General features: G+C 42.1%; 1 protein-coding gene across 1 annotated transcript in view; it reads left to right on the top strand.

Annotated features, from left to right (window-relative positions):
* Positions 1-24,491, top strand: part of LOC310932201 (E3 ubiquitin-protein ligase HUWE1-like) — a gene marked incomplete at its 3' end in the record, with an annotated part of 29,856 nt that overhangs the window by 2,787 nt on the left and 2,578 nt on the right. Inside the window, exons 3-64 of the mRNA XM_083895493.1 lie at positions 2,346-2,395; positions 2,571-2,639; positions 3,195-3,293; positions 4,110-4,316; positions 4,450-4,602; positions 4,694-4,756; positions 4,895-4,972; positions 5,089-5,136; positions 5,219-5,387; positions 6,138-6,238; positions 6,408-6,558; positions 6,709-6,836; positions 6,998-7,138; positions 7,240-7,345; positions 7,444-7,557; positions 7,637-7,738; positions 7,871-7,951; positions 8,163-8,269; positions 8,775-8,952; positions 9,036-9,127; positions 10,134-10,336; positions 10,484-10,541; positions 10,655-10,831; positions 11,447-11,692; positions 11,820-11,953; positions 12,038-12,150; positions 12,258-12,440; positions 12,553-12,769; positions 12,863-12,985; positions 13,072-13,309; positions 13,678-14,028; positions 14,205-14,327; positions 14,414-14,509; positions 14,579-14,848; positions 15,030-15,182; positions 15,281-15,408; positions 15,504-15,585; positions 15,674-15,850; positions 15,977-16,528; positions 16,642-16,837; positions 16,978-17,145; positions 17,259-17,407; positions 17,504-17,570; positions 17,848-18,071; positions 18,169-18,380; positions 18,488-18,670; positions 18,895-19,067; positions 19,182-19,321; positions 19,478-19,553; positions 19,789-19,887; positions 20,033-20,160; positions 20,240-20,399; positions 20,775-21,003; positions 21,092-21,270; positions 21,359-21,448; positions 21,627-21,787; positions 21,871-21,913; positions 22,533-22,916; positions 23,128-23,338; positions 23,535-23,659; positions 23,740-23,960; positions 24,094-24,485. Coding sequence (XP_083751619.1) covers positions 2,595-2,639; positions 3,195-3,293; positions 4,110-4,316; positions 4,450-4,602; positions 4,694-4,756; positions 4,895-4,972; positions 5,089-5,136; positions 5,219-5,387; positions 6,138-6,238; positions 6,408-6,558; positions 6,709-6,836; positions 6,998-7,138; positions 7,240-7,345; positions 7,444-7,557; positions 7,637-7,738; positions 7,871-7,951; positions 8,163-8,269; positions 8,775-8,952; positions 9,036-9,127; positions 10,134-10,336; positions 10,484-10,541; positions 10,655-10,831; positions 11,447-11,692; positions 11,820-11,953; positions 12,038-12,150; positions 12,258-12,440; positions 12,553-12,769; positions 12,863-12,985; positions 13,072-13,309; positions 13,678-14,028; positions 14,205-14,327; positions 14,414-14,509; positions 14,579-14,848; positions 15,030-15,182; positions 15,281-15,408; positions 15,504-15,585; positions 15,674-15,850; positions 15,977-16,528; positions 16,642-16,837; positions 16,978-17,145; positions 17,259-17,407; positions 17,504-17,570; positions 17,848-18,071; positions 18,169-18,380; positions 18,488-18,670; positions 18,895-19,067; positions 19,182-19,321; positions 19,478-19,553; positions 19,789-19,887; positions 20,033-20,160; positions 20,240-20,399; positions 20,775-21,003; positions 21,092-21,270; positions 21,359-21,448; positions 21,627-21,787; positions 21,871-21,913; positions 22,533-22,916; positions 23,128-23,338; positions 23,535-23,659; positions 23,740-23,960; positions 24,094-24,485 — 9,797 coding nt within the window. The 5' untranslated portion in view covers positions 2,346-2,395; positions 2,571-2,594. The remainder of the gene's footprint in view (positions 1-2,345; positions 2,396-2,570; positions 2,640-3,194; positions 3,294-4,109; positions 4,317-4,449; positions 4,603-4,693; positions 4,757-4,894; positions 4,973-5,088; positions 5,137-5,218; positions 5,388-6,137; positions 6,239-6,407; positions 6,559-6,708; positions 6,837-6,997; positions 7,139-7,239; positions 7,346-7,443; positions 7,558-7,636; positions 7,739-7,870; positions 7,952-8,162; positions 8,270-8,774; positions 8,953-9,035; positions 9,128-10,133; positions 10,337-10,483; positions 10,542-10,654; positions 10,832-11,446; positions 11,693-11,819; positions 11,954-12,037; positions 12,151-12,257; positions 12,441-12,552; positions 12,770-12,862; positions 12,986-13,071; positions 13,310-13,677; positions 14,029-14,204; positions 14,328-14,413; positions 14,510-14,578; positions 14,849-15,029; positions 15,183-15,280; positions 15,409-15,503; positions 15,586-15,673; positions 15,851-15,976; positions 16,529-16,641; positions 16,838-16,977; positions 17,146-17,258; positions 17,408-17,503; positions 17,571-17,847; positions 18,072-18,168; positions 18,381-18,487; positions 18,671-18,894; positions 19,068-19,181; positions 19,322-19,477; positions 19,554-19,788; positions 19,888-20,032; positions 20,161-20,239; positions 20,400-20,774; positions 21,004-21,091; positions 21,271-21,358; positions 21,449-21,626; positions 21,788-21,870; positions 21,914-22,532; positions 22,917-23,127; positions 23,339-23,534; positions 23,660-23,739; positions 23,961-24,093; positions 24,486-24,491) is intronic.

Raw genomic sequence — 24,491 nt, 5'->3', positions numbered from 1 at the left:
TTAACAGAGCAACACTGGATAAAATGTATTTTTATCTAAAATTGAGTTGAAGTTATGCTAATTCATGCTAATTCATATTGGTGACAATTTATTAATTCATATTCAGGTTACATCACTAATGGGCTTTATCAGTTGCCATAAAATAACAAAGATGGCACATGACTCATTGCTCTATTAAAATGATTACAATTATGTGTGTGCTCTAATTTTACTTTATACTCGCTTTAATGTGCTCTAAAATATGACACCACTGTTAATGTATCATGTTCCAACACTTGTGTAGTTTTACAATTTTCTCTATTTACATTTTACATTAATTCTTGAGCATCACTGCTGCACTTCTGCTGCACATATAATGCATATTACCCTTGAGGTGAAGTTGACAGTTGTGCCCCTGATACATTTTGGAAATACATTTTGTTTAGTTAAATGTAATTGTCCACAAAGTGGGAAATTGTTCTAAATCCCACATAAAAACAGACAATCAATTTAAGACATGCATTGTAAAAACAAATTCATGTGTGCAGACATTTATTATTGTTATTGTTGTTTTATTATTATAATTGTTATTACAGTGGCTTTGGTCGTGTTTTGCAGCTGTTTGGTGGGATACTTGTTAATTATCAAGGGTGATATTTTTCACGACATTAGACCAGTTGGCCTATATTAATATGCACTGCATCGGTAAACACAGGCTCATTCTCAGCCGCAACATTATTCACTTTTTGCACACTACCCAGTCATGGTGACTCTGCTATCAGCTAGTGCCTGTGTGCCACGAAAACAAGTGCGGATAATCTGAGAAATAATTCAACGAATAGATGAACATCTTTGCCTAAACTTCGACGGGTGTCCAGTTTGCCTGCACGAAAACTGAAAACAGAAGTGGCAGTGTCACGCTAGACTCGTCCGACAATGATTCAGCGAGTCATCATGCGTTTCTGCTTGCTACTCCACTAACCGATGCTAGCTTGCGAGCTATCGCATGCTATCGCTGTGTTCCGAGGACCCGGGTTAGGATTCTGAACCTTGGCAAAGTGTCGTTAGCTTGTTCCAGGTATTTGACACGCATCGATGTTTCTGTCGCTGGTCACTGGGTGTATTTTCCCTTGCATTTTATAGAAAGCGGGGATGGTGCAGGAGGAAGGAGTGCGGGCTTCCCTTGCGGCCTGCGCAACCACGACCTAAATTAGTCAGAGTCAGGTCAGGACAGCATGGTAAATCTGAGAGACCTAGATTGACAGCTGTGGCACACACGCTAAGAGTGTGCTTTGTACTTGGTTAAAATGTTGGTGTTTGCTGTTAGTTTAACACGTGACGTGTGTGTGATTTGGTTGACTTTTGTTTAAAAAGGTTCGGTGGGATTGTAATGCTTTGAGGTATTTCATTTGAAGGAAAGCTAATGTTACCGGTAGCTTGGTGTTAGCTTATCGGGTGCTAACACCAACTCCGCAGCAAACATTACCGATCCACTTCTCTTTCGCATAAAGTTTATTAAGCTTGTTTTATTAAACGTTTTGCTAATCTGTCACGAACAAGTCGCCCTCCCCTTATGACCAGTAACTACGGTCCAAATGTTTAGAGTTTCTGATAATATTGGTCCAATAACGTCATGCTGTTAGCAAGGGTTACAATAGCAGCTACATAGCTTTAAGTTTAACCTGTTAGCGTCAGTTGACTTGTGTTGACGAAGGGCAAGCAATGAGGCAGCGAATATTTACATCCCGCTTGAACCCCGAGCACAAACATGAAACACACTTGACAAATGCTTTAAGTTATTAAATATGTTCCACCTTATGTTATACGTTGCTAGCCATTGCACTGCCTTGGTCTGCTTTGTGATGACCAGAGCAGGCTTATCAGTGAAACGAATCTGCTTTCTGTCTTGTATCATATTTGTCAAAATTCAACATCAATGACTGACTTTTTTTAAATTTTATTTTGTGATATGTACTACTTCATCACAAATGAATTTCCATCCATATAATGGAAGTGTATGCAAAGCTGTCATCAAAGCAAAAGATGGCTGCTTTGAAGAATCATAAATGCATAAAACATATTGTTTGTTTGTTTTCTACATACATTCCATTGTATCCCTTTGTAGTTCTGATCTCAACAGTATTAATCTATAATGTAGGAAATAAAGAAAATGAATTGAATGAGAAGCTATGTCCAAACTGGTACTCTATTATATTACAATGCGTATTATACTGCCTGTTCAAACTTAAACCTTATCCAGTTGATTTACTGTTTTATAAACGACCTAATGAACACATTTAAATGCTATTTGGTGTTGTGGCATGTGGGATACTTTTCTTAAAATGTATACCATATTTTTTTTACAGGTAGTGCAACCGGAACATGCTGTTAAGTGGGTTTTGCCAAATCATTTTCTGTAAGTACATTTTACATTTCCATCTTTGTTAATGCATTTACTTATTAATTCTGTATCTTAATAATTTATTGGTTTTAGAATACCCTTTTAAAGGGCAATATGAGGTTCATTTACAAATTGTTGAGCCAGTAGTTTACTGCACCAGTAAAATGTTGCATCTGGTCTTTGTTGACAGAAACGTCAAACGGAGATATTGACAATGAAGGTCGACAGAAGCAAGTTAAAGAAAACTCCTACGGAAGCTGTGAGTATACGGACCTTTTCCCACTGCATTTGCCGTGATTGCCATTAAGAAGGAATATCAAGGTTGTTAGGGTTGTTTCCTTTGATGAAATGTAATTGGAGCCCATAATGACATGTGGCACAATGACATGTGGCATGGTGCATGTGGCACAATGGCATGGGCCATGTGTTTATGTGGCGTAAATGACTACCAAATGCACATGCTCACTACCTGCTGTAATGAAATGTGAGATCAAGTACTCGTGCATTACACACTAAACGTATGAATGGACCTTTGGGCAAGTATACAAAAGTGGAAATGCGAAGTGATTCTCTGCAGACATGGAAATATAGAGTTTCTAGTTATGTTTTGAGGTTTGCTCAGGCAAAAGCAGTAGATATCACATACTTCTACCATTACTTGCACATTCATTGATGGCGTACCAAACCAGCACTTAAAACAGCTGGTAGGCAGTCAGTTGCTAGATTTGGTGAAATCTGCTATTTTTTTGTTAGTAGAAAACCGGCTGATGTGCTCCATGCTTGACTGATTTTTGTCCTCCTTTTGAACCAACAGCCTGCTGACTGCAGGATACTTATAGAGAAGCTCAAATCATGTACTGATGACCAACTATTGGTTGAACTGCAGCACATTAAGACCTGGAATATTGGCAAGGTAAGTTTCATGTATTTCCTCTCTTTTTTCTCTTCTAGTAATGAATGTGATTTGACAGTGAACCTATAGACTATAGACTATAGAATATAATTGTTATAAAAGATATAGTTCAGGAAATTAAATTCTGCACTAGAAACTAAAATGCCTCCTATACTACAGCATAGCTATATTAAACAACACTATTTGAAAAAAAAAAAAATATTAAAAATTAAAATAATAACAATTATTTTATGGCCTTTTCCTCAAAGAAAGGATTTTAGGATCACATCAGTCTAAATAACTATTGGTACAAGTTATTGGAAACAGTACGACTGTGTCATGTAAAATTAGGGATCACAGGGGAAGTTGCAGACAAGAGTTGTCAACACAGCCTCACCCAGCGTGGACTGGGAAAGCTAGAGACACGTACATATGCTGATTGTGAGCTCAGAAAGTTTTCCTCAGTCTCCTCTTGCTCAATACAGACACAAGCACAATTAAAATTGCTCGTCAATGCTACATGTTGACTTCTCATCAGTATCAAGCTGCTGGACTGAAAATCATTGATTTAAGATTGCAACATTGTCATACAAAATAGTGGTGGTGATAATGTCTGTACTATAAAGCTGTGATCTTTCATTTTAAATATAGCACTTTTTCGGTAGGGAAATAGGTTAGTTTTCCGTTACCTGTTCATTTGTTATTATTGTTGCCTATTCGTTCTAACCTCCAACTCATTGTGTGATTGTACCTTCCACATTCATCAGGCATACTGAAACTTACATGGGTTTGATATATTTGATAAATCACTAAATTATATTTGTCTGTCATCAACAGTGTGAACTGTACCATTGGGTGGATCTGCTGGACCGCTTTGATGGCATTCTGTGTGATGCCGGCCAGACAGTGGAGAATATGTCATGGCTGCTGGTGTGTGACCGTCCTGACAATGGACAGCTCAAAGCCCTGCTTTTGGCGGTGCTAAATTTCACAGCCCTCCTAATTGAATATAGCTTTTCTAGGCACCTCTACAGCTCCATAGAGGTAGGCTTGCGCTCACTACATTCTCAACCACTATTTTGTTTTTCTGTACTGTGTATACTGAATGTCTTGGGGGAGATAAATCTGCTCACTAACCATATCCTCCTTTTATCTACCTCTTCCATTCTCTTTACAGCACCTGACCACCTTGTTGGCATCATGTGACATGCAGGTGGTCCTGTCTGTGCTAAATCTGCTCTATGTGTTCAGCAAACGCTCAAACTACATCACAAGACTGGGATCGGACAAAAGGACGCCTCTACTGGCCCGTCTACAACACCTGGCTGAGGTTCAGTGAATGCCATTGTTTTCTTTTTCCCTGATTCCAGCTGTCCCCCATGAGAAAGATTTCTATTGTGTATTCTATTTCTTTTTTGTAGAGTTGGGGTGGAAAGGAAAATGGCTTTGGTCTGGCTGAGTGCTGCAGGGATCTGTCTATGACTGTAAGAATTTCTTTTTCTCTGTCAATTATCTTAAGCTGCTACACTGCTAGATTTGTGTTCAATGTAGACAAAAACACTGTTTATAAAAAAAACTTTTCTCATTGTATTGTCCCCCACCCACTATTGGTCCATGAGCAGAAGTACCCTCCAAGTGCCACCACACTGCACTTTGAGTTTTACGCTGAACCAGGTCCTGAGGTCAAAGTCGAGAGGAAGGTAAAGACCAGGATATTTATTTATAGAATGATAATGTAATAATAAAAAAAAAGTATGAATTCTTGTTTTGATGGTGCAATGGCCTAATTTTTTCTAAACTTTTATTTTCCCAACAGACAAGTAGTAACACACTACACTATATTCACATTGAACAGCTTGACAAGGTACATTCAGATTTTAATTATCATTGACAGTGGAGTAATAATACCAAGAGTTCTTCACTTCACAGTGTCCTGTGTCTCTCAGATTTCAGAGAGCCCGTCTGAGATCATGGAGTCACTGACAGTGATGTACAACATCCCGAAGGACAAACAGACTCTGCTTTTCACACACATTCGCCTGGCCCATGGTTTCTCAAATCACAAGAAGAGGTTGCAGGCTGTGCAGGCCCGACTGCATGCTATCTCTATACTGGGTTAGTGGAAACCACCTTGTTAATATTGGATATTTCATTAAAACCTCCACACTGTTATAGCATTTTTCCTTTCTCAATTGAAAAGGTAATATCACAAGATACAACTGCTCTGGTAATATATCATGTAAACCTCCAAACACCTGAAATTGTCATAGTCACTTTTTTATGCAGACTAATTTAAAAACATCCTTTGAACTTACTGAAAATTCAGTTTCCATCATTGATACATCATTAACCCGATCAGCTGGTATAAAAATCTAGGATTGTACATGACCTTTTATTATGAGCTGACCTAGCCATTACAATGTGTGCTCCACTTTGTTTTCTGATGGGCCATTTGCCCTATATTAATATGCACCACATCAATAAACACAAGCTGAACACAGCCATAACAGTTTCCCCTTTTTGCTCACTACCCAGACATGGTAACCCTATCAGCTAGTGCCTGTGTGCCACAAAAAACAAGCGCAAAATAGCTACTAATGGATAAACATCTTTACCTAGACACCTGACTGGTGTTCCTTTGCCAGAACTAAAACGTTGGAAAATGCAAAAGTGGCATTTTTAGACTTTTACAAAAATGATTTAGCGAGTCATAATGCTATTCTGCTTGCTAGGTAGTGTTTGCTATTTTTGTGTTTTGGAGGTTCCAGGTTATGTTCTGCATACTGGTTTAGTAGAAACCACCCTCTGACGACAAGATAGTTTTGATCTGAATTTTAACTGCTGACATTTTCTGTTTATTTGTAGTTTATTCAAATGCACTCCAAGAGTCAGCCAACAGTATTCTCTATAATGGCTTGATAGAGGAGCTGGTGGACGTATTGCAGATTACAGACAAGCAGCTTGTGGTAAGAAAGTGGTTTGCCTTTTTTGCTTTATCCCCTTCATGACTGTAAAGACGTATGTCAAACTAGCACGAGCAATGTATTGTGTGAAACAGCATTGAGATATAATTAATATAATTGTCGAGGACTGTTTAATTTTCTGTGTTCTCAAATACTCTTTTGATTTGTTCAGGATATCAAGGCGGCATCTTTGCGCACTTTAACTTCAATTGTCCATCTGGAGAGGACACCCAAACTTTCCAACATCATCGACTGCACTGGCACTGCCTCCTACCATGGCTTCTTGCCTGTGTTGGTGCGCAACTGTATACAAGCAATGATAGGTGAGGGTAAGAGGTGAAATGTCTTCAATATAACTTAAGCGAGTCCAGTTGCCTACAGTTAACCCCTGAAGACATTTAATGTGATGCACAAGTCAATGTCGCCATTAAAATGAAAGCTTGTTGTTTTAATGTTTAATTTCCATTCCTTAGATCCTCTGATGGAACCATACCCACACCAGTTTGCCACTGCACTCTTCTCATTCCTCTACCATCTGGCCAGCTATGATGCTGGAGGAGAAGCTCTTGTCTCTTGTGGCATGATGGAAGCCCTCTTGAAGGTATATCCTGATTTTTGATTTGAAAACTGCATGCAAGTTTCCCGTGTTTTCTGGATGTGTTCCAGTAAAGTGGCTGGCAATTTATTATACTGTAAGGTCATTATAGCATTGTTAAAACAACAATTCTTATGCACAGTACAATTTGTTCTTTTACTTTATAGGTGATTAAGTTCCTGGGAGATGAGCAGGACCAGATCACTTTTGTGACGCGGGCAGTACGGGTTGTTGACCTCATCACCAATCTTGATATGGCTGCCTTTCAGTCCCACAGCGGCCTTTCCATTTTCATCTGTAGGCTAGAGGTTGGTTTTACACTTTTCAGCTACAGATTGTCTTAAACTTCTGCCACACCTCTGTACATATTCCTTTATAACTCACCCCCTTAAACACTTTCTTTACTTAGCATGAGGTAGACCTGTCAAGAAAAGAGTGCCCTTTTGTCATCAAGCCAAAGATTCAGAGGCCTAATGCAGCTGTGGAGTCTGAGGACATGGACACAGACATGGAGAGTAAGTCACTATCCTTAAGGCTTATTTACAGTTTAGGCTGTTTGTTATAAACAGTCTCTTGGCTATCATGTAAACTTACCAATATCATGAATGACCAGTGTCTGAAGTTGCCATGGAAAGCAGCCCTGGACCATCAACATCCTCTAGTTCCAAACCAGAGGCAGATCACCGGACACAGAGCAGCGCTGCTAATACACAAACGCCACGTGCAGGTAGTTGCAGGTTATACACTATAATTCAAAAATATTTTACTGTCACATTTTATTGTAATTATACTCTATACATCTATAGGTATGCAGTGTATCCCCCAGAGGGCAGCTCTGTTGAAGTCGATGCTTAATTTCTTGAAGAAAGCCATTCCGGATGCTTCTTTTTCTGATGGCATCCGTCATGGTAAGTCATTGGCATGCCTTCATTTGTTCTATAGTTGCACTAAAGAGCAGGAGTATTTGATAATATTGCATATCTTGTTTGATTATGCAAATACTTACTGTTAATGTGTCTACACCATGTCTTTGTCTCAAGTAATGGATGGGTCCTTGCCTACCTCACTGAAGCACATCATCAGTAATGCAGAATATTATGGCCCTTCCCTCTTCCTCTTAGGTGAGTGAGTTCACAATCGAGCCCCAAAAAAAGCTCTTTGGGTCCTCTTTCTCCGATATAAGTGCTGTTGCTTTATTTCAGCAAAATAAAGTGCATCTGTTACCCTGCATCAGAAAAGGGACTGTCACGGCTGTTTATTTTGTTGGAATTTTGTTATTTTGATTTTAACTTCCATTTTCCCTTTGCTCATGTCTGTCTTTTTGATTTTTAGCAACGGAGGTTGTGACGGTGTTTGTGTTCCAGGAGCCATCTCTGCTCTCATCACTGCAGGATAATGGGCTCACTGATGTGATGCTGCATGCCCTTCTCATAAAAGATGTGAGTTTTTAGTACTGCATTCCTGTATCTATCCTAGCACAGTGAGACAAAAATTTAGCCTTACTCCGAGTGCATGTATTAATTCAATTGACAAAACTATGGGCGTGAAAACCATTGGTAACAACCAGTCACCTCCAGGTGGAATACCAGTGATTTTCACCTCAACCTATGTTGGCAACTTAAGATTACATTAACATTTTTTTAAAAATCTGGTTGATAGAATGAACAATATAAAAGATATATATATATTTTTTATATACTGATAGTTACATTGTCATTCTATAAACCTCATAAAACACATGTAATATAGCAGCCTTAGGTGTTTGTGAGGACCTCCATATTTGCATTATCTACAGACTTGCAATATCTTGTTCTGCTGATGTGTCATACTTAATAAAAATATTCAGTATTGGATGGAGAAATTGTATTAGTTTGCTCAACTTTGCCAATTTCGCCCCTATTCCTTTTTTTTACTTTTATCTTTGTCATTGGTAATCTTTTCCAGGTTCCTGCGACCCGTGAGGTTTTGGGTTCTCTCCCGAATGTGTTTAGTGCTCTTTGCCTGAATGCAAGGGGCCTGCACTCCTTTGTTCAGTGCCAGCCATTTGAGCGCCTCTTCAAAGTGCTTCTGTCCCCCGACTACCTGCCTGCCATGCGGCGGCGACGAAGCTCCGACCCTCTAGGTAAGTTGCACTATTTTAAGGTGTTATTCAAAGTTTTTGTGCAGCTTGTTTCAATTGATCACATGATCTTTTTATGATTTTAGGTGACACTGCATCCAACCTGGGCAGTGCCGTGGATGAGCTTATGAGACATCAACCTACTTTGAAAACTGATGCTACCACTGCCATTATAAAGGTAATGTTCTTTATGCTCTGTTGCTCGACAGTTTTGATAATTGTCATGCAACAAAACGAGTTGCGCAGTTTTCAATTTATGCTCTGGCAAAGGATATTGGTGTAGCCACATACCTCTCTTCATACCACTCTTTGTTGGCATTTTATGCTGTATCATTCTGATCGGTACTGTCTCTCTGTGTGTGGTTGGTTGTCTACAGGTACTCTGGTTACCTCCCACACTCCAAAAACGTCCAGAGTTTAATTGGACACTCTAAATCTTAATCGAAAAGACTTTAGATTTGAATGAGAATGGTTATTCGCCACTGTGTGTTTGCTCTGCGATTGACTGGCGACCTGTGCCTTTTACCTTTTCCCCCATGTCAGCTAGGGTTAAATTATAGCTCCCCCTGCTTCCCTCATGTGGAGGATAAAGCAGCTGACCGTCTTTGATTTATGAAGTTGTTAATATAATACAGAGGATAATGTAAGCGCAAGAAATGTTTGTCAGTGTCTGTTGAACCAATCTAGAGAGCAAAGGGGAGAAGATATTTTGGATGAAAGACATTGACTACCAATCAAACATTGCATGATAGCATATGACAATCTGTAAGGGGTGATTATACATATTAGTATTTGCAAAAAGCAGCTCTTCTGTGATAGATCAAGCACTTGGCACCATCTAGTGGACTGAAACTTCAATTGCTGTTTTATGCTGATCCGCAAAGAGTTAAATGTTAATTTGTAACATCAGTTAAAGTATATTCTTTTAAAAAATCTTGATATTTGTTTCAAGCATTATAATATCTCCACGCCAAATATTTTGTTATTTCACTGTATCAATCCCCCCACACCCCATCCCTATCGGCTGCATCACAAGAACATCATTGTGATGCAGACAGTATGCAGACAACATCAGTGTTGCATGATTGACTTATTATATGGCCTCATATTTTCAAGCACACTTGTACTATCACTGCCACATCTGGCAAGATCATTAAAGGTATATGTTGTTGTTGTTGTGACAGTTACTGGAGGAGATTTGCAACCTGGGTCGAGCCCCTGAGTACATCTGCCAGAAACCATCTATCCAGAAAGCAGATGGCACTGTAGCGGTACAGCCAGCACGGTCCAGCCATGCTGCGGAAGAAGCTTCAAGTGAGGATGAAGAGGAGGAGGAGGCCCTCCATACATTCAGCCAGCAGCAGGGGGAACCAGAGACCAACAGGCAGTCAGTTCCACTTGAACTGTATGACGCTGAGTTCATAACACAATAGAATAGAGCAACAACTCTTTTAAGACTGTGACTCTGAGTTACTTAATCTCAAATATTTTAATCAGCAGTTGTAATTTTGACTTGATTTTTTTTTTCCCGCAGGGTGGTGGGAACTGAGGAGCGAATACCCATTCCTCTAATGGATTACATTCTGAATGTGGTGAGTGGTGATTCTCAATTAGCTGTTTTGTATTTGTTGTGAAATATCCATTTTCTAAAGCAATGCTGTAATTTCTCAGTTCACTCATTGATTTTTAATCCACATATTTGCAGATGAAGTTTGTGGAGTCCATATTAAGCAACAACACCACAGATGATCACTGTCAGGAGTTTGTAAATCAGAAGGGGCTCCTTCCTTTGGTCTCTATTTTGGGCTTACCAAACTTGCCCATAGACTTCCCCACCTCTGCCGCCTGCCAAGCTGTGGCTGGTGTCTGCAAATCCATATTGGCAAGTTTTTCCCCCTTTGTTTTATTATTTTCCTGGAAAGACCATAACATAAGTCAGTATGTTTGTAGCGCGTCTATGCTGTTCAGTTGGACTTCTGCCCTTGTCCCAGTATATGGGAATCATGGAATCACTTTATTGTATGGATGTTGGAAATAATCTTTTTAGTTGACGAAAGTGCTGTGCAGTAATAAAGAAGCATTTATATTCTGTGTCATGACCAATCATGACACAGAAGGCCTCTATCATCCAAATAAAAATTAAACCGTTCTAAGGCAGCACCTTTAATAACGACCCAGTATGACAAAGGAGGATATTATGATCCACTATATCAAATGAAGTAGTCAAGTCTGAAAGCATACAGTCACTCTCACTCTTGTCTTGTCTCCTTGTTTGTGTGTAAGTAAAATGATAAGTGGACAGCAGCTCTTGCACTCTCCAATTTATATATAAGTTCATATTAGATTGCACTGTGAGGCATCATGATATATCAACAACAAATCCAACACTTACACTACATCAGGTGGTGATATTTTAATAATCTGCATTGTCTGGGCGACGTTATGAGAAAACTTTTTTCTGAATGAAGACTAACTCTTTATTTCCCTCTCCTTTCAGACTCTTTCACATGAATCTAAAGTACTCCAGGAGGGCCTGTGCCAACTGGACAGTATTCTGACCTCTCTAGAGCCACTTCATCGACCAATTGAGGTGCCTGGTGGGTCTGTGCTCCTCAGAGAACTTGCTAATGCGGGTCATGTCACTGATGCCACATTATCAGCCCGTGCCACACCACTTCTTCATGCGCTAACTGCAGCGCATGCCTACATCCTCATGTTTGTGCATACCTGCAGAGTAGGACAGGTAAATATAAACATATTTTCTCTTAAAATAGAATTCATAACCCCTCGCATCGTTGTTGTAACTTACATACACTTGATAACACAACATTGATTCTGAATGTTTTTTCCTCCCTTCTTATATTCAACAGAGTGAGATTCGTGCTATTTCAGTCAACCAATGGGGCTCCCAGCTTGGCTTGAGTGTTCTCAACAAGCTCAGTCAGCTCTACTGCTCCTTGGTTTGGGAGAGCACTGTGCTGCTGTCTCTCTGCACACCGAACAGGTGAACATCTTATCCTTTACCCCCTCTACTTTAATTTTGAAGCCCACTATAACCCCCTTAACACCCTTCACCTGTTCTGAACAGTCTTCCACCAGGATGCGAGTTTGGCCAGGCCGACATGCAGAAACTGGTGCCCAAAGAGGAGAAGCCATCTGGCAGCACTGCAGCATCCACTGCCTCTGGCTCCAGAAGAAATGGTAATATATACAATCAAATGTGTTAACTGAAAACTGCAGCGCAGTGTCCTACCATATTCCTGTAACATCCACTAACCACCTCAGCAATCTGTTCTTCCTTTATCTAGCAGAGTCTGAGGCGACGTCTGTGGATTCATCTGCTGGTGGGCTGTTGGAAGGCATGGGTTTAGACGGGGACACCTTGGCTCCCATGGAGACGGACGAACCCACAGCAACAGACCCTAAAGCCAAGTCCAAACTTACCCCAGCTATGGCAACCCGCATCAAACAAATTAAACCGCTGCTGTCTGGTGAGAACCTTTGTTGCATACGATATTTTTTTGTTATGCATGTTTTTATATTTAGAATCAATTTTATCTTTCAAACCACAAGTTAATTCTCTCTATTTTGTGACGTTTTCAGCATCATCTCGACTGGGTAGAGCTCTGGCTGAGCTCTTTGGCTTGTTGGTGAAGCTGTGCGTGGGCTCTCCAGTCCGCCAGCGCCGCTCCCACCATGCCACAAGCACAGGCACTACCCCCACACCTGCTGCCCGGGCCACTGCCTCTGCCCTAACCAAACTCCTCACAAAGGGTCTGAGTTGGCAACCTCCCCCTTACACACCTACCCCTCGATTTAGGTAAGAGCAGACTTACCCTTAACACAATATGGCCATTCTCATCCATGCACATTGCCTACAGTGGTGATATGATCTGTGCTTTTTTTCTGGCAGGCTGACTTTCTTCATCTGCTCAGTGGGCTTCACATCTCCCATGTTGTTTGATGAGAGAAAGTACCCCTATCACCTCATGCTGCAAAAGTTTTTTTGCTCTGGAGGACATGATGCCTTATTTGAGTAAGTCCCATCAAATGCAGTGTTGAGGACTTCACCATCAAATGCTGATTTTTCAAATAAATGAATTGGTTGTTTTCTTTGTACAGGACATTTAATTGGGCCCTATCAATGGGTGGAAAAGTGCCTGTTTCTGAGGGTCTGGAGCATACTGATCTACCAGATGGGACAGGGGAGTTCTTGGATGCTTGGTTAATGCTGGTGGAAAAGATGGTGAACCCAAGCACTGTGCTGGACTCTCCCCACTCTCTACCCGCTAAAATGCCTGGAGTCACACCCTCCATGCCTCAGTTCAGTGCCCTTAGGTTCCTCATAGTCACCCAGAAGGTCAGTGTTTCCATAGTATTCAAGACTACTACTGTCTTCGGGTAGAACATCAAATCTTGTTTTTAACAAAATCAGTAAATGCATCATAACCTAAGGGGCAATATTAATAGAAAAGCTTGACACTGTAAACTTTTGTAAACCATTTTTTCTTTGACGCAACAAACATTCATAACCTGACAACTTTAAATGTATAAATATCAATGGGACACTTTACTTGAAGTCTTCAAGAACAAGTCACTTTTGAAATGTAACATGCACATTATACAGTATAAGCTGCTAAGTTTTGGTATATTGTCCTGCCACGGTATTAGAATTTGAGTTTTTGCTGTTAATAGATTTTATAGTAACACAGTCTTTTCTTCATGAAGGCTGCATTCAGCTGCATTCGCAGCCTGTGGAACAGGAAGCCTCTGAAGGTGTATGGAGGCAGAATGGCAGAATCTATGCTGGCCATACTCTGCCACATCCTGAGAGGGGAACCAGTTATCCAGGAGCGCCTCGCCAAAGAGAGGGAAGGGACGGTACGTGCAGATGAAGAAGGAGCAGCGACTACTGCTGCTTTGGCACCTACTGCTGTCCCTGGAGCATCTACAACAGCAGGAGAGGCACCACCACCAACCGGAACAAGTTCTGGAGGGTCAGCAGGAGGATCAGCAGAAGATTCAACCAATTCTACCCCTCGCCGTGAGCCCCAAGTCAACCAGGCTCAGCTTACACAGGTAAGTCACAAATAAGTCTAACACTTGAATCTCAGTGGAATTACATATCCTCATCCTTGCCTAGTAAGTACATGCATTTTGAAGCTCTTCATCTCATTTTATCTACTCTTCATTTGATACATCTGTTTACTCTTAAAAATAAACAAAATATGTTTTCTCTCGTTGTGGTGTCTTAGCTGATGGATATGGGTTTCTCAAGAGAGCATGCCATGGAGGCCCTACTGAACACCAGCACCATGGAGCAGGCCACAGAATACTTACTTACACATCCTCCTCCTCTTCTTGGTGGAGCTGTACGAGTAAGGCTTCACAGACAAAAACGCAGACTTCCACTTTTGTGACTTTCCCATCTCGGCAGTTGACACATTTCTCTAATTCCATCTAGGACCTGACTATGTCTGAAGAAGACCAGATGATGAGAGCCATTGCCATGTCACTTGGGCAAGAAGTGAGCATGGAGCAGCGCTCCGATTCCCCTGAGGTATGTCAACCTTACTTATTAAATTACATTAAAAAGACTCGAAAACCCCTAATTTTCTCTCAACCTCAGGAAGCGGCACGTCGGCGTGAGGAGGAAGACAGAAGAGCTAGAGAGCGGGCTGAAGAGGAAGAAGCGCGCTGCTTGGAACGATTTATGGAGGCTGAACCTCTGGACCCCCAGGAGCTACATACCTTCACTGACTCCATGCTACCTGGATGCTTCCATCTTCTGGATGAACTGCCTGATACGGTCTACAGACTCTGTGATCTATTGATGACTGCCATCAAGAGGAGTGGCCCAGAGTACAGAGATCTTATCCTTGGCCAGGTTGTTCACCAGGTGAGAACATTAATTGCTGTTATGTGGCCAATATTTGGAAGTCATGTGTTGGCCTTACAACCTTATTGTCAGGTTTTTGTTATTGCAAGTCTCCAAACCTGTTTAAATTTAGCTCTCTATGTCTTCACAATAGAGGCTTAGCATAGTTATACCTGCCTGATTGTGTTCATGGTATATGTAGGTGTGGGAGGCAGCAGACGTGCTGATCAAGGCAGCTGAACCCCTGACAACCAGTGACACAAAGACGGTGTCTGAGTGGACTCGACAGATGGCCACATTGCCCCAGGCCTCTAAGCTGGCAACACGAATTCTGCTGCTCACCTTGCTCTTTGAGGTAACAGAAAAATACCCATTTAAACATCTAGCTGTAAAATGGCAGCAAATTTGGTTATCAACAATTCTCTTATAACCATATGAACTTTATTTCTAAAGGAGCTGAAGCTGTTGGGTGCAAGAGTAGTAGAAAACAGCGGTATTCTTGATTTGCTAATCAAGCTACTTGAGGTTGTCCAGCCCTGTCTGCAGGCTGCTAAAGAACAGAAAGACATCCAGACACCAAAGTGAGTTTTGCACAGCCCAACATACCTACAGTTTTTCCATCATGGGAGACCCATGTTTTATGTTTTCATTATGTAACGTCATTCTTTTTCTGCAGGTGGATCACTCCAGTGCTGTTGATCATTGACTTCTATGAGAAAATGGCAGTCTCTTCAAAGCGCAGAGAACAAATGAACAAGGTACAAATTAACCTCTCGAAACAATGTATGTATGATAACCGTGTCGGAATACAGTGATTTACAAGTCAAACATTTTCTCTACCTTTAGTATCTCCAGCCCAATGGGAATAATTGGCGGTGGTTTGATGATCGGTCTGGCCGATGGTGCAGTTACAGTGCATCAAATAACAGCACCATTGACTCAGCATGGAGGGCCGGAGAGAGCAGTGTCCGCTTCACAGCTGGACGCCGGAGATACACTGTGCAGTTTAACACCATGGTGCAGGTACCCATAGACACACACTTTCTTCTTTTTCTCCACTGCTGTTGAACCCTAACTAAATTGATTTCATGCTTCACTGTATTAAGAAGTGTTCTGAGTTATACTGATAATATCCACACTCTTGGACAGGTCAATGAAGAGACCGGCAACAGAAGGCCAGTGATGTTGAATGTCCAAAGAGTGCCACGCATTCCCAAGCCTGCTAAGACTGGGGTTACAACCGACTCTGAGAGAGAAGAGGTTGACAGAAGCAAAGCAGAGGAATCTCAGACTGACCAAGACTTTGGGACAGCAGTGGTGATGAGTACCCCTAAGCATGATTCAAACCAACTGAAGGAAACCACTTCGGGCCCCTCATCTACCCTGGAGTTGGATTATTCCCAGCGCACTGATATTGTCGTTAAAGGCCTGTCTGAAGACATGACCACCATTCTTATTCGGTCCTGTGTCAGTATGATAAGTGTTCCTGTGGACCCAGACACCCTCCACGCCACACTGCGTCTCTGTTTGCGTCTGACACGCAATCATCACTACGCCATGATGTTTGCAGAGTTGAAGAGCACACGGATGCTTCTGGGGCTGACGCAGAGCTCTGGCTTCAACGGCTTTACTCCACTCGTTACTCTGCTTTTCAGACACATCATTGAAGATCCAACCACACTGCGACACACCATGGAAAAGGTTAGTGTATTTTTGTTGTGCTAAAATAGAGCTGACACTTTTTGAAGGTGCTATCAGGTAAATGCTGATCAAATATTTGTAGCTGCATAACAAAATCCTCATTATTGTTATAGGTGGTTAGATCAGCTGTGACCAGTGGAGCGGGCAGTACCACTTCAGGAGTGGTGTCGGGCAGTCTTGGTTCCAGAGAAATCAATTACATTCTTCGTGTCCTGGGGCCTGCAGCCTGCCGCAATCCTGAGTGCTTTGCTGAAACTGCAAGCAATTGTGTCCGCATTGCTCTGCCTGCACCACGTGGAGCTGGCACTGGTGAGTGTGAAACCTCCAGCTTGAGTTGGTGTAGAATCTTGATTAGACTTGAAGTTAATAGTACTCTTTGGTAATTTGTCAGACTGGTATTTACTGGGTTTTAACCCTAATAAGCTTATATTGCTGTTATTTCTCTACAGCGTCTGATGATGAGTTTGAGAACCTCCGTATCAAAGGGCCAAATGCAGTGCAGCTTGTGAAGACCACTCCTTTGAAACTCTCCCCCTTACCTTCTATTCCTGACACCATCAAGGAGGTCATCTATGACATGCTCAATGCTTTGGCTGCCTACCATGCTCCTGAAGAACGTAAGATAACAAGATCCTGACAACTGCCTAGTTGGTGCATGTATATGTAGTATTCGTGGGACTAGATACTAGGTACCGTATTTCAGCTAAGAGTGTGCTTTTGTGTGGCACAGCTGAGCGTCCAGAAGAACGTACAGCAGTGGTGCCTGGTGGTCAAGACTTGTGCCAGATATTGCAAGATGTCGGTGATGACGTTTACCAGCAGTACCGACTCACACGACAAGGCAGCGACTTTGACTCCCAGTCTGCATTCCATATCAATGTGAGTCTCGAGAATTACTGCAGTTTAGCTTGTATATTATAACATGAAATTAATCACTTCCAAATTTGATAATAGAATGGCGTTTCTCTCTGTCAGACTCAAGTGTTTGCTGCTGATGGAGGTGTGACGGAGTCTTCTCAGACGGGTACACCACAAGGAGAAGGTAGAAGACTTAAAAAAAACATAAGTGCCTAGTTAACTATGCTTGTGTGATTGTCTGGTAACTTTTTTTATTGCTGTGTATGGAATTGTAAAAATGTATGGTAACAGTCAAAGATAAAAGTTTTTTGCTCAACCATAAATTAATTAAATAGTTACAAAACCATATTATAAGTGCAAAACGTGGTCTAATTTGTTGCTGGATTTTGTGAGATAAACTTAATTTTAGCTCTCATCTTGTTTATTTGATCTGTGTTTTCTATAATTCTGTTTTACCTAAGCCTCAACACCAGAAGAGATGCGGGAGGAGAAAAAAGAACAGGAGGGAGAGAAGAGTACTAGCTCAGATGAGGGTAAAGCAGCTAAGGTAAAGGCAAGCAAACCCTTGATGCCAACCTCCACCATTCTGAGACTGCTGGCTGAATTGGTGCGCTCTTATGTGGGCATTGCCACATTAATTGCCTCGTACTGCTACACTGCTGGACAGTCCGAGCTTATTAAAGAGGTGGGTAGTCAAAATCTTTCAAACCAGTTCTACCATATTTTACTCTATTGTCGTATTCCATACTCTTAACCCATTTGTTATCTCTATGTCCTGACAGGATTGCAGTGTTCTAGCCTTTGTGCTCGACCACTTGTTGCCCCACACCCAGAATTCAGAGGACAAAGACACCCCTGCCCTTGCACGTCTCTTCCTAGCCAGCCTGGCCGCTGCTGGCACAGGCACTGATGCCCAGGTGGCCCTTGTTAATGAGGTGAAGGCTGCCCTTAGTAGAGCGCTAGCAATGGCAGAAGGTGCTGAAAAACATGCCAGGTAACCAGCATTAAAACATAAATTATCGATTGATTCATAAATTATTTGAATATGTGCAAGCCCATATTCACATTCTCCCTATTTGTCCCACCATGTTTATTTCCCAGGCTCCAGGCAGTGATGTGCATCATTAGCACCATCATGGAATCATGCCCCTCCACATCTAGTTTCTACAGCACAGCAGCAGCCAAGACACAGCACAATGGCATGAACAATATCATTAGGCTCTTTCTCAAAAAAGGACTGGTGAACGACTTGGCCCGTGTGCCCCACAGCTTGGATTTGTCCAGGTACATGATTACTATCACATTAATTAAACTAACAATTTTTTGGGGGGAAACCTGCATCTGTATATTAATTGGTTTTAAATTTGAGCATATCATTGACACGTGTAAATTGTTAATACAATGTGTGATCACCAGCTTTAAGTTAAATAAACCAGATAACTCAATTTAAAAATTAGTGTTTTTTTGTAATAAAATAATTCTTGTGTTCCCTTTATCTTTTGAATTAGTCCCAACATGGCCAACACAGTGAATGCTGCACTGAAGCCTCTGGAGACTCTGTCTCGCATTGTTAATCAGCCCAGCAGTCTGTTTGGAGGCAAAGGAGGCTCTAGCAAGAACAAGGTTGAACATGATACTGTGGGTGCTTCCAGGGACAGTAATAGCAACACTCAGGACCCAGGTATGAAGTTGGATAAGAGATTTCAACCCACTAAATATTTGATTTGGCTAATCAACAGCCCAATTCACCACTCAGCCCAATATGAATGTTGCTCATGTGTGACATCTATTCTAGGAGAGGCTGGTGAGGCAGAGCCAGTGGAGGGTAACCACAGGGTGCAGGGAACGGACACGGACCTAATGGATGGAGAGACAGAGGGAGACACTGTGGTCATTGCTGGTCAGCCAGAGGTTCTCAGCACACAGGCTATGCAGGTGAGTGATGCTGTATTATGCATAATATATTCACAACACATCATCTCATCTGTAACCTGTGAAATTACTGGTTGTCATATAAAAGTGGCTGTGGACATGGGTAAATTTGCTCCAATGTTTTAATGCCCATTTTATGTTTATATCATGTGCTTGTAGGTCGAGAATGAGTTGGTTGATCTGATTGATGAGCTCCTGGAGAGAGATGCTGGCACTGTCAACAGCACAATTATAGGTAGGTCACCCAATTCTTTTGGGGAGTGAGTGCAATGGCATTTCAATTTGTATACATGCACATGTAAAAATAAATCCTGTGCTATGAAAAGAGTTGTATTTGCTATTTGTCTCAATCTCTCATCTATTCTTAATTAAATTATTATAAAAAAAATGAAAGATAAAGGAAACCCTCCTGTTTTTATGATTATTGTGATATGATTCTTGAGTTATTTTGTGTCTGTTCTTTGAATCAGTGGGACGCAGTGGCGAAGATGATACGCAAGAGGATGTGTTGATGGATGAGGCCCCCTCGAATATTAGCCAGGCATCCACTCTTCAGGCCAACCGTGAAGGTATGACATTGACACTTGACATTGTTGTGTTTAGGCAGTGTCTGGCAGATTCAAGGGTCAAAATGACACTGTAAAGAATAGTGTATATATTTTTTTGTTATTTAGAAAAACAACATGACCATGTGTTTTTTTTCTGTTCCATCAGACTCCATGAATATCCTGGAACCAGAGGATGAGGAACACACACAGGAGGAAGACTCTAGTGGCAGCAATGATGATGAAGACAGCCAGGATGAAGAGGAGGAGGAGGAGGAAGAGGAGGAGGAAGATCAAGTATGGTTTAATGCGCTGAGGTTATATAGTCATCATTGTTTCTTGCCCTTGAGACTAAAGGCTATAATCTTTCTTCAAGGATGATGAGGAAGGAGATGAGGATGATGATGATGAGGGCTCAGAGATGGAGTTGGACGAAGACTTCCCAGACATCAATGCTGCACCTCACATCCGATTTGAAAGATTTGACAGGGATGATGACCTCATCATAGAGTTTGACAACATGTTCTCCAACAACGGTAAGCATGATCATTTAGATTTGAAGAAATGTTTGTAGTGCAAATTTGGATTCTTATTTTTGTTTCTGGTCTGAAATCAAATTTTTAGAATGACGATTATAAATATCCACATTCAGTGCTGTTGGGTAGGAACTGCTTTGAGGTACTCGAGACCTTTTTGATGCCATGACATTTTGATTTGTGGAAACAAATTGTGTTGATGAATGGCTCAGTTGCAGTAAGTGTAGATTTTACTGCACTTGTTAATATTATCAGTTACACCAGTGTTTCTTGTTATGACACAGCAAAATATGAAAAAAGGTCTGACAGATAGTTGCCCTCCTACAAGTGGCTCTGTTCCCCTAATGTCTGCCTACTGTTTTGTGTTTCCATCAGCTGACATCCCTCCCTCCCCAGGCAACATTCCCAGCTCCCACCCACTGATGGTGCGCCATGCTGACCACGGTTCCCTCACCCTTGGGGTGGCAGGCACTAGCAGCCGGCTCGCCCAGGGCATGGGTCGCAGTCAGCGGACACTGCGCCAGCTCACTGCCAACAGTGGACACACCATTCATGTCCACTACCCTGGCAATCGCCAGCCCAACCCACCGCTCATCTTGCAAAGGTAAAAGCATTGTGTAGAACAGCAATCTTCAAAACTCTCACTTGAAGCAGCAGCAATAAAAATGACTGTTCTCTACTCTCTTCTTTAGGTTGTTGGGTCCCAGTGCTGCAGCAGACATTTTACAGCTGTCCAGCTCTCTGCCCCTGCAGTCTCGAGGTCGTGCCCGTCTTTTGGTTGGAAATGAAGATGTCCACATCATTGCTCGTTCTGATGATGAGTTGTTGGATGACTTTTTCCATGAGCAGAGCAGTACTGGGGGACAAGCAGGTGAGAATTGCTTCAGGTTGTCATGAATATTGTGGTCTTTTGCTTTAGCATGGGTTTGAATTGATTATCTGTTTCTTTGTCTCTTTAGGCACCCTCTCTAGTATTCCCACTGCCTTGACTAGATGGACAGATGAGTGCAAAGTGCTGGATGCTGAGAGTATGCACGACTGTGTAGCAGGTAGTTTAAAGCAATAAACTTGACTCAATAGAGATCAATTTACTATACACAGCTTTACAGTTTTAAAGTTGTGTTTCAGGTTAAATGTGGTAGCTTTAATTGCAACTCTTTGCAGACTTTGTACACCTTTCTTTTTACTGCCAATGATATATATTCTGACATCTGTTTTTACTTGAAGTTGTGAAGGTGCCTATCCTGCAGCATCTGGAGAGTCTGCGAGATGAGGAACTGGAAGAGCGCAGAGAGAAAAGGAGGAGGCAGCTGGCAGAGGAGGAGGAGTCCAAGCAAAATGAGAGGAGGGCATCTGGAGCAGAACAGACTAGGGAACAGAGCCTGCAGGTTGATAGAAAAATATATTTAATGCTGTGTACAGTCTGGATATTTGAGTTCTGGTTCCTAATGTCTTCTGTTATTGTCCCCAGGGTTCTGGATTGGGTACAATTAATGGAGCAGACAACACTGCAGGTAGTGACATTTAAATAGTTTTTACTTTCTTAATGTTGACATTTCTGAACCTGTCTGAAATGAACACATCTCGATGATGAGCAACCGGAGTCAAGCTGCCAGTAAAGCGTGCTGTGGGATGAGGTAGTAGTTTGTATAGTTTTAGGATCACACCAGATCTGGGAGATAACTATACAGTCTACTGTCTTTCTCATGGCAATGCCATAACAGCCCGGCATCCTTATCTGCTGCAGAGGAAATCTTTCTTTTTAATTATTCACAATAAAATCTGAAAATATCTAATTTTCACTGCTGTCATTGGCACGTAACTCCACGTGTCACTAAATATCTCGAGTATAAAATGTTGAATTGTGTTTATCTTGTATTTCAGTATTTTGCAGCTGGCTCTGCTGTGGTGAGGTAGTAAGTTGTGTTGTTGTTGGGGATCAGGATTGTGCACCCCATTCAGGAGATAACTATACAACTTACTGCCTTCCTCAGCAGAGGCTATTGGCATCTGTGTGGAAGTTCAGTTTGTCTGTAAAATGTATCATAAAGAAAAATATATCTTCATTGTATACAACTAAAAATATAAACTATACCACCTGTCTTCACATATGTTTCTTTCTGGATCTTGCAGAGGGTGAGCAGGCTCAGGGTGGTACAGTGTCATGTCTGGACCCACCCAGGGTCTCAGAAGGTTTCCTCACGGCTCCCCCATCTGGAGAGGTCACTCCCACCACACCTGCTCCTCATGAACAGGCTCTAGTCTCCCTGGAGACTGCAATAAGTCAGCAGGTCCACCAGCCAATTGCTGACCTGCTACTGGGCGAGCCACATACCAGCCCACTAGCTGCTCTGGCTGGGGCAGGCCTTCCATCCTTGTCAGCAGCTGACAGGCCTAGCAGTGAGGCAGAGGCATCTCAGATGGAAATGTCGCCAGCACCCACAATTGGTGAGAGAGTCGGAGCAGGAGAAGGTGGTGGAGGTGGTGGAGGAGGAGCATTGGATGAAGGCAGGGAAGGTAGACTAACTTTGAAAAACTCTTTTTGTACAGACTGGTCAACAGTAAGGACAAACGAGTAATTAAAATTTCATTGATACTGGTATGCTCTAGATCCGTGCTAAAATCGCTGAACACTAAAGTACAAAACGGTTAACATTTAACTCTGCTACAGTACAGTTATTTAAATAGTTTTTAACCATTGTGGGTTTTTCTTTCTTTTTTTCCTCAGCATCCCTAAGTCCAGATATTGTTGAGAGCTCGGAGCCTGCAGTAGTGGGTGTATCTCAACTGGAAGGATCACCTATGGATACCAGCAGCCCCGCCTCTGCCACTCAGGAAGAAGCTGCTCCCATCCCTACCCAGACCACTCAGCTGTCTCAGGAACTTTCTGGTCGTGGGGAAATTGGGCTGACTGACAGGCAGACCGATGCAGAGACTGGGTTAGTAACTTGTATTATTTCTCACAATATCAACATGTAAAACTATATCGTGTATCCTTTTATCTCGGATAACCATATTTGCTAATAATATAGTATCCCCTTTTTATGGCCAGCAAAAAATAATATTTTTCCTCTCAAGTTAACCACAAGGCAAAAAATAAACTCAAAAATATTTTTTTTCATTTCATATTCACAGCTCCACCTCTGTGTCATCGCCTGGAGAAACGATGCCCAGGAGCGATAGTGCAGACAGCCAGTCTCAGGCCATACAGGAAGAGCCTCTCCCATCAACCAGCAATGATGATGAGGATCCACTTGCAGGTAAAATTATAAAAAAACATTTTTTTTAAATAATATTTTAATGTAGTATTAGATCTCACTGTTTGTTTTTTCTTCGGTAGGCATCAGTCTGCCAGAGGGTGTGGATCCCTCTTTCCTGGCCGCTCTTCCTGAGGATATACGTCGAGAGGTTCTGCAAAACCAGCTTGGGATCAGACCACCCTCTCGTGTTCCTGCTGCTACCAGCCTGCCTACTTCTACTGCACCTGTTCTGGGTGGACCTGGGGTTACAGAAGTCAGCCCCGAATTCCTGGCGGCCCTGCCACCTGCCATTCAGGAAGAGGTGGGAGACTGTTCTCAGAGAGATCAAAGGACAAAATAAATAGCTTTAGAACTACTAATCTGATACGTATTTTTATTTTCTAAAAGTTAGAGAAAATGTTATTTGTAATTAACTATACTACTGGTTGCCTTAGGTTCTTGCCCAGCAGCGTGCAGAGCAGCAACGCAGAGAGCTAGCCCAGCAGCCTACACAGGGAGACACGCCTCTGGATCCAGTCACTTTCATCCAGACGCTACCTTCAGAGCTCCGGCGTAGTGTCCTGGAGGACATGGAGGACAGCGTGTTGGCTGTCATGCCCCCGGACATTGCTGCCGAAGCAGCTGCGTTGCGTAGGGAGCAAGAGGCACGCCAGAGGCAACTAATGCATGAGAGGCTGTTTGGTCATAGCTCATCTTCAGCCCTATCGGCCATCTTGCGCTCACCTGCCTTCACCAGTCGGCTAGGGAGCAATCGTGGTGTCCAGTACACCCGATTGGCTGTGCAGAGAGGAGGCACATTTCAAATGGGGGGAGGAACAAACCACAGGTGAGG

Source organism: Microchirus variegatus (assembly GCF_963457635.1).
Source record: "Microchirus variegatus genome assembly, chromosome: 9".
NCBI classification, from domain to species: Eukaryota; Metazoa; Chordata; class Actinopteri; order Pleuronectiformes; family Soleidae; genus Microchirus; species Microchirus variegatus.
The sequence above is the reverse complement of the archived record's forward strand: the minus strand, read 5'-3'. Positions and strand labels throughout refer to the sequence as shown.